Raw genomic sequence first — 12645 nt, forward strand, 5'->3', positions numbered from 1 at the left:
ACAGCATAACACACAACACACACAACACACAGCATAACACACACACACAATACACAACATCACACACAGCACAACACACAGCATAACACACAACACACACAACACACAGCATAACACACAACACAACGCACAGCATAACACACAACACAACACAACGCACAGCATAACACACAACACAATACACAGCATAACACGCCCAAAACACACATCACACACAACATCACACACAACACAACACACAGCATAACACACAACACAATACACAACATCACACACAACACACAGCATAACACACAACACACAGCACAATACACAACATCACACATAGCACAACACACAGCACAACACACACACACAATACACAACATCACACACAACACACACAACACACAGCATAACACGCACAATGCACACACAATACACAACATGACACACAGCACAACACACAGCACAACACACACAATACACAACATCACACATAGCATAATACACAGCATAACACGCACAACACACACAATACACAACATCACACACCACACAACACACAGCATAGCACACAGCAACACACAACACAACACACAGCATAACACACAACACAACGCACAGCATAACACACAACACACAGCATAACACACAACACAATGCACAGCATAACACACAACACAATACACAGCATAACACGCCCAAAACACACTTCACACACAACACAATACACAACATCACACACAACACACAGCATAACACACAACACACAGCATAACACACAACACAACACACAGCATAACACACAGCATCACACACAATACAATATCACACACAACACACAGCATAACACACAGCATCACATACAACACAACATCACACACAACACACAGCATAACACACAACATCACACACAACACAATATCACACACAACACACAGCATAACACACAGCATCACACACAACACAACATCACACACAACACACAACATCACACACAACACAACATCACACACAACACACAGCATAACACGCCCAACACACACAATACACAACATCACACACAACACACAGCATAACACAACACACAACACAACACACATAACATACACAACTGTGGGATGTACTGTATAAAGTGAAAATTTTCCCCAGAAAACTGAGACTTGGAAATGAAGTAAATTTCCAGCACGTTTACTGACATCTCTTTAACAATTTACAAAGTATTTTATCAGTCAGTATTGAAGAACTGTTTCTCTAAAGAACAAAAAACTTCACAATAACAGACCAATTTTCTGTAAATCTCAAAAATACAAATTCTAGATATTCTTTTTTTTTTGACACAAATAAGGAGTCAGTTCAGTAAACACACTCCATTCAGTTGGAGAACCAGTAGGACTCATTGTGTCGGGGCCAAAATATTAAAAATACATTTTTATTTAACCATTTATTCATCACATGTACATTAGATCACAGTGAAATGCTTTCTCTGTTTAACTAATCCAGGGATGTGAGCACACACACACTTACAGCAGTGGGCAGCTGTGCTACAGTGCCCCAGGGAGAAGTTGGGGGTTCAGTGCCCCATAGATGAAGTTTTTTCTCTCCCCCACCTACACATTTACCTGCTGGTCAAGGGAATTGAACCAGCAACCTTTTGGTCCCAAAGCTGTTTTTGTAACCTTTAGGCCTTAGAGTTTTTGTAAACTTCCCTTAGAGTTAAAAAACTGCCATGATCCTCTAAAATAAGAAGGAGGAGAGGAGGAGGAGGAGAGGAGAGCAGAGCAAACACCCTGCTGCCTCCCCAAGATTACTTGTAAATATGGAAATAAAAACAACAATTTGCTCAACTTTGGCCACAATATCTGGACTTGTCTTCATACAACAACTCATAGATTTCCGTCATTACATATAGCGAGACAAGAAAACATAAAAAGAACAAACAGCGCAATTTAATACAACACACTATGAGACGTGATCGTAACGTTTGCTCAACATGTGTTGGTGAATTTTAAAAATATATATATTTTAGAATGGCAGGAAATGAGTTTTCAGTTGTTGAATTTTTTTTTTTTTTCTTGAGGGTGGTGGGGTGGAGCTGGGGGGGCCGGGGTGAACCCCAACCCCCCCCCCCCCCCCCCCCCCCAACAGATTAACCCCCACCACCACCTTTAAATTCCACTTTAGAAAATGCACTTACTGTGTACTGTATGTGAAAATATAAATTCATATCATTTCAGAATTGTAGAAATTTACAGAAAGGAACGTAAACATTTCTCGGGTTCTTCACTAAAAAGTGCTTTACAGATAAAATGGAACTGAACCACAACTGACTCAAAATGAGACTGTTGTTATGTACAGTTTGTGCATTTCTGTGTGTGTGTGTGTGTGAATTCACTGCTGCACACCCATGAACTCGAACTCGTCGACCCGCTGCCTCGTGATGCCTTTCTTGATCTTCCTGTAGCTCACAGTGAAGAACTTGGAGATACCAGAGTTCTTGCCTGATCCATCCTTTGTGCTGTTCTTGTCCTCCTGCTCGTCTCCTGCTTCTTCACCTGCTTTCTCTCCATCCTGCCCTTCTTTCTCTCCATCTTGCCCTTCTTTCTCTCCATCTTGCCCTTCTTTCTCTCCATCCTGCCCTTCTTTCTGTCCATCGCTGTTTTCAGAAGTCCCATTTTCAGGAGATCCGGCCTCTCCGTTCGTTTGATTAGCTTCATTAGCAGCTGCTCCTTCTTCTGTCGTGGCTCCATCCTTCTGCTCCTCAGATTCTCCCTCCTCTTCCAACTTCGCAAAGTCTGCAGTCGTAATTAATAACCATAGAAACAAACAACCATTAGTTATCACAAAGTACAAAACAGTTCATGAAGAGATCAGAAGCTTCTTAAAGAAATCATGAACACGAAATTGCTTGCAATTTATTTTACTGTAATTATAAACTTCTACTAAGTAAATACATAAATCTCTCAGTAAATAAATCAGTCACAAACAGGATCTGATATGGATATTGGATATTTAAAGTGATATGTCAGTCTGGGAAAACAGTAAGATGATGTAAACAGACAGAAATGATGAAAAATCTGGTTTAATATCACGACATCTCTGCTTTAAGAAAACACAATTTACTCCATATAATGCAGTTGTTTTTGTTGTTGTTGTTGTTGTTGTCGTCCCCCCCCCCCCCCCCGGCTTTCTGTAAAGATCACTTGAGGTCAATAAGAAGCCATTTTAACTAACCAAGTGGCAAAATAATAATAATAATAATAATAATAATAATAATAATAATAATAATAATAATAATAAACAATTCTGGTTGCAAAAATAACAAATATGGTGGCAATAAATTTTAACAAATGTCACAACAAGAAATAAAAACCAACAAAGCCAACTGCAAAATAATTAACAAAACTAGTTGCAAAAATTTTAAATCAGCAAACCTGAAAAAAAAACTGGCTGCAAAAATTGTAATGAACCTGACGGCAGAAAAGAATTAACAAACAAATCTCACTGCAAAAAAAAAAAGCTCAACAAACCTGGCTGCAAAATAAATAAATAAATAAACCTGGCTGCAAAAAATAAATAAATAAATAAATAAATAAATAAACCTGGCTGCAAAAAATAAATAAATAAATAAATAAATAAATAAATAGAAATAAACAAACCTGGCTGCAAAAATTTTAACAAACCTCGCAGCAAAAAAAAATAAAAAATCAACAAACCTGGCTGCAAATAAGTAAATAAATAAACCTGGCTGCAAAAAAAAAATGTATTAATTAAAATAAATCAGCAAACCTGGCTGCAAAAATCAATCAATCAATCAATCAATCAATCAATCAATCAGTCAATCAATCAATCAATCAGTCAATCAATCAATCAATAAACCAGGCTGAACCTTTTTTTTTAAGCAAACCTGGCTGCAAAAATAAATAAATAAAAATCAACAAACATTGCTGCAAAAAAAATTAAAATTAACAAACCTGGCTGCAAAAAAATTTAAGAAACCTTGCTGGAAAAAAATAAATAAATAAATAATTATTTAAAAAAGAAAAAAATCAACAAGCCTGGCTGCAAAAAAAATTTAAATCAACAAACCTGGCTGCTAAAATAAATAAACAAATAAATAAAAATCAAGAAACATCACTGCAAAAAAAAAAAAAAAATCAACAAACCTGGTGGCAAAAATAAATAAATAAATAAATAAAAATTAACTAACCTGGCTGCAAAAATAAATAAATAAAGATTAACAAACCTTGCTGGAAAAAAATTTTAATCAACAAACCTGGCTGAAAAAATTTTAAGAAATGTGGTAGCCAAAGGATTCCCAGGCATGGCTACAAACATTTGAACAAATATGGCTGCAAAAACTTTAATAAACACGGCAGAAAAAAACATTAACAAAGTGTTAAACAAAAATGTAACTAAAACTTTGGTGGCGACAAAAATTGAGAAATGTACCTGCAGAAGTTTGAGCTAGAAGGCACCTGCTAGAGAGCATACCAACAACACACTACATATCATCAACATCAAAATCACATCACTTGAACCGAGGATGATACTAAAGCTGCCCACCAAATTTCATCCAAATCCATTCACTACTTTGAGTTATGTTGGGAACAGACAGAAAAATGAAGGTGAAAACATCACCTGGTGGAGGCAAAAAATGTTACTGCAAACTATGTGAACAAAAGTGGCTGTAAATGTTGAATGACGTGGAAAAAAATGTAAATGTGACCGCAAAAAAGTTTGTCCTGAAGATTTCCTGTGTTGAAAAACTGACACTGGAGACTCCTTCCATCAACATCTGCTTACAGACATTCAGGACAAATGTGGCTTGTTAATTAATTCGAGCTTTAAATCCACATCTGGATCTGTGTCAAGCTGCTCTGTGCCATTTTCTATTCTTCAAAGTGCTGTACAAATAAAATGTAATAGATTTGAAGTGTGTGTGTGTGTGTGTGTGTTGACACTTTTACACACCCCGGGTTTCGAATGCACTGATCCTCTGCTTGGCGAATCCTTTCTTAATCTTCCTGTAGTTCACGGTGTGGTATTTGTTGGCTGGAGGAGAGGACTCTTCTTCTTGTGCTTCTTCTGCATCTCCATCATTTTTCTCTTCTTTCTTCTCTTCTCCTCCTCCATCTCCATTAGTTTTCTCTTCTTGCTTCTCTTCTCCTCCTGCATCTCCATTAGTTTTCTCTTCTTTCTTCTCTTCTCCTCCTGCATCCCCATCATTTTTCTCTTCTTTCTTCTCTTCTCCTCCTCCATCTCCATCATTTTTCTCTTCTTTCTTCTCTTCTCCTCCTACATCTCCATTAGTTTTCTCTTCTTTCTTCTCTTCTTCTGCCTCTTTTTTCTCTTTGTTCTCTTCTTCCTTCTGCTCCTCAGGCTTTTCTGGCTCGTTCTTTGGAGGCTCATTGCCGCTTTGCGCGCCGCCTTTCTGTTCTGTCGCCGCAGCATCTTTGGGGGCAACTAGAAAGAAAAAGAGGAATGATTAGCAACAGCGTTGTACAAAATAGCTCATGGAAGTGTCAGTCAGAACGATGCACATGAGATCTGACTTGTCCTCTCCCGTATTTGCTGTTCAGGCTTCTCTGGCTTTGTGGATCGTGAAGCTCTCCATGGTTTTGAAGACCTTTTCATGTTTGGTCTAGTGTTCAGCATTTATACACTGCAACAAATGGCGTCTTAGCAAGTGAAAGTATTTTGAATATAGTCATATTTTTAATCCGATATTTCCAATTATGATTTTACTCCAAAACAATTTTCAACCTTGAAATCGTCTCGTTCTATTGGCAGATCACGTTGCTCATTTTAAGCATTTATGCCTGGAAGGAAAATTTGGATTTGGTTAAAAAAAAGTCTAGAAATAGGTTCAGTAATCTTACATTTGCTTGATTCTAACTTTATACACACTTTTCATCCTATGCAAGATATTATCACCTGCGAAAACGTCATTTTTTTGCAGTTTATCCAAAACCAAATGATAAAACTGAACTCCATGATGTAGCTGTAGATGTAAATGTGCTGAGGTTTGAGATCAGCTGACCTGACAATCAACGGCCAATCAAATACATTTAGTCATTATTTACAAAAATTGGCGAAATTATAAATCTTGTGTATGTAAAATTATTATGATGAACTAAACAGAACGCTTCAAAAGTATGCTTGTTATCGAACACATCACAATGTCACATCTGTGATTAAATATTATACACCCGTTCCAAAGGATGGGAGGTATACTGTTTTGTTTTGGGGGGGTTTTACCTCTGTCCGTCTGTACAGTGGTGCTTGAAAGTTTGTGAACCCTTTAGAATTTTCTATATTTCTGCATAAATATGACCTAAAACATCATCAGATTTTCACACAAGTCCTAAAAGTAGATAAAGGGAACCCAGTTAAACCTAGTGGCAAAAGTATGTGAATCTCTAGGATTAGCAGTTAATTTGAAGGTGAAATTAGAGTCAGGTGTTTTCAATCAATGGGATGACAATCAGGTGTGAGTGGGCACCCTGTTTTATTTAAAGAACAGGGATCTATCAAAGTCTGATCTTCACAACACATGTTTGTGGAAGTGTATCATGGCACGAACAAAGGAGATTTCTGAGGACCTCAGAAAAAGCGTTGTTGATGCGCATTAGGCTGGAAAAGGTTACAAAACCATCTCTAAAGAGTTTGGACTCCACCAATCCACAGTCAGACAGATTGTGTACAAATGGAGGAAATTCAAGACCATTGTTACCCTCCCCAGGAGTGGTCGACCAACAAAGATCACTCCAAGAGCAAGGCGTGTAATAGTTGACGAGATCACAAAGGACCCCAGGGTAACTTCTAAGCAACTGAAGGCCTCTCTCACATTGGCTAATGTTAATGTTCATGAGTCCACCATCAGGAGAACACTGAACAACAATGGTGTGCATGGCAGGGTTGCAAGGAGAAAGCCACTGCTCTCCAAAAAGAACATTGCTGCTCATCTGCAGTTTGCTAAAGATCACGTGGACAAGCCAGAAGGCTATTGGAAAAATGTTTTGTGGATGGATGAGACCAAACTAGAACTTTTTGGTTTAAATGAGAAGCGTTATGTTTGGAGAAAGGAAAACACTGCATTCCAGCATAAGAACCTTATCCCATCTGTGAAACATGGTGGTGGTAGTATCATGGTTTGGGCCTGTTTTGCTGCATCTGGGCCAGGACGGCTTGCCATTGTTGATGGAACAATGAATTCTGAATTATACCAGTGAATTCTAAAGGAAAATGTCAGGACATCTGTCTATGAACTGAATCTCAAGAGAAGGTGGGTCATGCAGCAAGACAACGACCCTAAGCACACAAGTCATTCTACCAAAGAATGGTTAAAGAAGAATAAAGTTAATGTTTTGGAATGGCCAAGTCAAAGTCCTGACCTTAATCCAATCGAAATGTTGTGGAAGGATCTGAAGCGAGCAGTTCATGTGAGGAAACCCACCAACATCCCAGAGTTGGAGCTATTCTGTACGGAGGAACGGGCTAAAATTCCTCCAAGCCGGTGTGCAGGACTGATCAACAGTTACTGCAAACGTTTAGTTGCAGTTATTGCTGCACAAGGGGGTCACACCAGATACTGAAAGCAAACATTCACATACTTTTGCCACTCACAGATATGTAATATTGGATCATTTTCCTCAATAAATAAATGACCAAGTATAATATTTTTGTCTCATTTGTTTAACTGGGTTCTCTTTATCTACTTTTAGGACTTGTGTGAAAATCTGATGATGTTTTAGGTCATATTTATGCAGAAATATAGAAAATTCTAAAGGGTTCACAAACTTTCAAGCACCACTGTATCTCCGTATCTCTGTCCGTCCAAAACACCCTTTTTCTCAGCAACCACAATCATAGCCACTTGGTACTTGGTACCGAGCTTCAGCTTGGGGTTCTATACCGTGTGTACCATTTTCAGGTCTGTCGCACATTGACTTCCTGTTTACCGACTGAATGTATTTACAAAATATACAGGGTGGATTTTGACGCTATTTCAAGAATCAAAATGCTGTTTCAGAATGACAGTTTACCAGGATGCTGTTTGAAACCCCTGGGGAGAGACACTGCTCTTTACTTACTTGTTTCAGAGTTAATTATTTGTTGAAGTCAACATTCATAATAAGTGTCCTATTCCTTCAATCACTTGCATTCTGATATAAGTGAGAGCGGGGGGATACATAAGTGAGCAGTAGCTCACAGTTGGTCTTATTTAATATAAACGTCTTCCAAATTCAGTCTTGATGCTGTAAAGGTTTTAGAAAGTTTTACGAAATGGTGTATTGGAGCTTTTTTTTTTTAAGTTTATTTCCATTCCATTATCCAGTGTTGTGTTAAATACAGGCGTCCCCCAAGGCTGTATCCTGGGTCCGATTCTGTTCTTAATTTACAGCAATAAAATCAGTAAGGAGTAAGGTGTGATGAAGTAGAGAAGCAGTTATCACCCCGAGGTTGATGATTTAATATGTTGATTAGTAACAGCATGCCCTCAATCTTTTACAACAGCTGTGAAAGAATGACATAATTTTTTTATCCATCCACAGTTACTGTTACTGTTGTGGTGATGTTTCTGATGTTAGTTCCCCTTCTCATTTACATTAGAGCACGTGGAAACACTTTATAAACCTTTTTTTAAGGCAATAAACAAAAAAGACAGTTTGTGATGTGACCAAGAAACTGCAAAGCGTTGTTAAACGTGTGTTAATGCTCTGACACTGTAGACGTTCAGTAAAAGGCTCCTTGCAGTTGGCACTGTGTTTAGAAAAGACAAACACCAGGATCAATCAAAGCCAATCAGACTGAAGAATTCCACAGAGTTGACAGCAACGAGTCGACCCAATCTGGAGATGACAAGTTATGTTTTTTTGTGGGGTTTTTTGGTTTTTCTCATGGTATGAGTGGCAGACAGCTAATCCTCTGTCATGACGTCTCTTTAAAGTTTGTGGACAAAATGAATTAGAGGAGAGCGTTCTGGAGCTGAACTTCACAGGAAATAGAGAACTGAGCTGTGGTGGTGACCACAGAGATAAACGACCACAATCTCTCTCATAAAGTGTTTTGAATTCGCCTTCGGAATGCAAAACCTTTAAAATTAGCATCACAAAAGAGCAACCAGGAAAAGACATATCAGGTATTTTATTAACTTTGCAGTCCATAACAGATGGGCTCCTGATGGATGGAGAAACACAGGCAGGCCCAAGGAAACACAAAGGAGGACATTTAAGGGGAAAAAGGATGGATCTGGGGCCACCTGGAAAGATGGGCTCCAGATGGAGCACGTTGGAAAGCTTTGGTGGAGTCTTCATGCTCTGGTATGGGCAATGAGGACTAATGATGATAATGATCATCATCATCATCATCATACAATCCATATAATGATTCCAAATACAAGGGGGTGGGTTTTTTTTGTTTGTTTGGTTTTTTTTTTGCGGGGGGGTGGATTTGAATAGGAATATAAATGAAGAACGTCTCCCGAGAAATCACGTCACAACTATGAATAAGCAAATCATCGGAGTCAAGCAACCTTTTCTGGCGAATTCGCATTTGCACAGGTGACAAGGCAGGACCTAAAGCTCATCTAGACACACACAAACACACACACACACACACTGTTTTCATGATATTCATGCTGCAATTAGGTAAATTACATCGACATGAGTGTTTTACTGGTAACTACACTAATCACCACTCATATTTTTCATCCGAGCTCCATCCGGGACATGGAGAACCAAACCCGTGACATAAATCTCTATACGTCACCCGTGAGGAAATCGATGATACATTTTGTTTTGATAAATTTGGGTCCTTTGAATGTGTCGTTTTAATTAAAAAAAAAAAAATCACACGTTGGCTTGAAGATATGAAGTTTATCTGCTCGTGTTGAAAAAAATCGCATTTTTAACAGTTATTCCACAAAATTAAGTCGTACGTGAGCTGATAGCCGACTATAAGCCACGTACGACGAGATTGAATGGAATAACTGTTTTATTCTATCCACATTCACTGGATTTTAAGAAACAGAGCATTTTTATTTTTAATTTTTGGCAAATTCAATCAATAAAAAATGTATACAAAAAATCTGACAAAATCATTTCTGCTTAGAATGTAAACAAACTGGCGAAATGACAGGAGCAATTTGTGAAAAATGTAATAATAATAATAATAACAATAAATTATTATTATTATTTTTATTATTATTATTGAAAAATTTATAAAAAGATACATTCTTACCATCAAATACTTTTATTCCATATTTTGTTGCTTTTTATTGTTTTTTGGGGGGGTTGTTTTCAAGCAGAATTTTTATTTCGTCCTTGGTTGGTTCAGCAACACGCTCCGCCATTTTGTTTTTCTCTACTCGCAGTATATGAACTGATATCCTAGTATCTGATTAGAGTAGCCAATCAGAGCATGCGATTGCTCATATCCAGTGAGTGTGGATAGAATAATTCCTGATATTTCACTCCGATGATGTCACTCCCAGTGTTTTGCCACTGACCAGACGTGCGTTGTCAAAATGGTGAACCAGTTCAAAATTTAAATTAATATAATATAAAGAACTTCGCAGTGGCATGAAGATATGAAGTTTATCTTCTCGTGTTGAAAATATTTCACTCGTTATGTTCCCCAGTCAAAGATAAACTTCATATATTCATGCCACTGTGTAATATCCTCGATTATGTCTAGATATATATGAAATCAGCAACATTTATGTGTGTATGTAAAGTTTTCGGATTAAAATCTACATAAAGATTTATACATGAAGCCACAGGGCTTTGGCTGACCTGGTGTTTGGCTGGTGCACTGCTGAACCCATGATGCAAATGCACTTTGAGGCATTTGAGTTGGATTTGAATAGACAAATATTGTCTCTGGAGGAACTCTGTAAAATTCATTTTGATGGTTTTCTTTAAAGTGAAACTGGGTTGATGTTGAAAAAAAAATCACAGAATTTTTTTTAAAAAGATGTTTTATATCACAATTTTGGAAACACTTGTAAGTGCATGTGTATGTGAATGTGTATACTTGTACATACACATAGAGTTGAACCAAATTATCAAATTTCTGTTCATTTCTGATGAAGTAGAGTAAAAGATGGAAGGACAGTGTGGTCTGTATGAAATGAAATGCCTCATCCAGCTAATAAATAAAAGATTTCTTCTTTCAGAGCTTCTCTATTGACATAGCTCACCCAACCAGGCACATCATCTACAATAAATATAATTCTTCTAATAACACTGACGAGCAGTAAAATCAACTGAACCACTCACACCTTACAGTTCCCAACAGATTTGCCCATGATTATTTCCCCACCTTCCTCAGCGTTGCTCTGCGACGTCGCATTCTCTCCAGCCACCTGCTTGGGTTCAGGCTTGTGGTCAGCGGATTCTGAAGGAGGGTCTCCTTGACGTTCAGCCATCGTCTCCTGTGTTGGAGCGTATGAGCTGAGGTCCGTCCTCTCTCCTGCACTCGTGTGTGGTTTTAGAAGACACAGAAGACACACCGGCTCGGTCACACACCCTGTTGGAATGCTGATGAGGTTTTCCCTTCACTGCTCAGATACGGATATCTGATACATGACCATATAAGTACAAAAACAGTCCAAAGTTTGGACACACCTCCTAATTTAATGGGGTTTTTTTGTTTATTTTTATGAATTAAAAGTCATTTTTTGTCTTTTTAAAGTAATGATCACTCTTAAAACACGTGTTGAAAATAACACAACTTGCGTTGTTTTTTAACACATCTCTATGTCCAGATTGGGACAACAGAACGTTTGTTTATTTTAACACATTATTTGTTATTTGTGCAATTTTGGTGTTAAATATTTCTGAAATATAACACAACTCTTGTTGAAATTAAACTTGCACAAAAGATGTGTTGATTTCCAACACATTCGTTTTAAGAGTGATGGATGTTGTTTCTCTTTGCTCAGTTATTCGGTTCTTGACAATATGGATTACTACAGTTGTGATGTTGAATACAGCTGTTTAGAATAAGTGTATTTTTATTATTTACTATTTACTTTTTGATCTCAAATGCATTAAGAAGGCAATAAACTCGCCCACTAATTACCTTTTGATGAGGCACACCTGTTAATTGAAAAGCATTCGAAGTGACGACTTCATGAAGCTGGTTAAGATAATGAAAATAGTGTGCAAAGCGTCATCAAGGGAAACGCTGGATACACTGAAGAATCTAAAATATCAAACTTGTTTTTAATTCCAGATGTTATTTAATAGTTCTGACATCTTCAGTATTGTTCTACAGTGTAGAAAATACAGGATACAGAAACACCTGTACATGAATGAGTAGAGTAGGGGTGTACAAACTTTTGACTGATGCTGTATAATACAGAAATATGTCAGAATATATTTTAACATACTGTTCCAGAAACAGTTTACACAATTTATAGAAGTATATGGATTATATACAGTTGTGGTCAGAAGTTTACATACAGTGACATGGATGTCATCTTGGATATGAATGTCATGGCAATATTTGGGCTTTCAGTCATTTCTTTGAACTGTTTTTTTTTTTCCTGTGGCAGAATGATTGTACAGCATACAGCTTTAATTAAAAAAACCACTAGAATTTGGTGCACAAGTTTTAATTTTCTTTGGGTTTTCTGAAATCACAGGATCGAAA

The 12645-nt window shown here is 37.5% G+C and overlaps 1 protein-coding gene across 1 annotated transcript; it reads right to left on the bottom strand.

Annotated features, from left to right (window-relative positions):
• Positions 1–2358: 2358 nt before the first annotated feature.
• LOC132884212 (cilia- and flagella-associated protein 251-like) lies at positions 2359–11428 on the bottom strand. Its single transcript, XM_060918033.1, has 3 exons — positions 11311–11428; positions 4957–5448; positions 2359–2777 (listed from the first exon to the last, which is right to left on the bottom strand). Exons 1-3 carry the CDS (start codon positions 11414–11416, stop codon positions 2374–2376), a joined length of 1002 nt encoding a protein of 333 aa, XP_060774016.1. The 5' UTR covers positions 11417–11428; the 3' UTR covers positions 2359–2373.
• Between the last annotated feature and the right edge of the window lie 1217 nt (positions 11429–12645).

Source organism: Neoarius graeffei, chromosome 4, assembly GCF_027579695.1.
Source record: "Neoarius graeffei isolate fNeoGra1 chromosome 4, fNeoGra1.pri, whole genome shotgun sequence".
NCBI lineage: Eukaryota > Metazoa > Chordata > Actinopteri > Siluriformes > Ariidae > Neoarius > Neoarius graeffei.

Bases quoted from the DNA above. Each gene is read 5' to 3' on its own strand.
- LOC132884212 (XM_060918033.1), bottom strand. From the start codon at position 11,416: ATGGCTGAACGTCAAGGAGACCCTCCTTCAGAATCCGCTGACCACAAG. The intron at 5,449-11,310 runs GTGGGGAAATAA...TTTTCTTTCTAG, and splicing joins GCAGAGCAACGCTGAGGAAG to TTGCCCCCAAAGATGCTGCG. The intron at 2,778-4,956 runs GTGTGTAAAAGT...TTACGACTGCAG, and splicing joins CAGTGCATTCGAAACCCGGG to ACTTTGCGAAGTTGGAAGAG.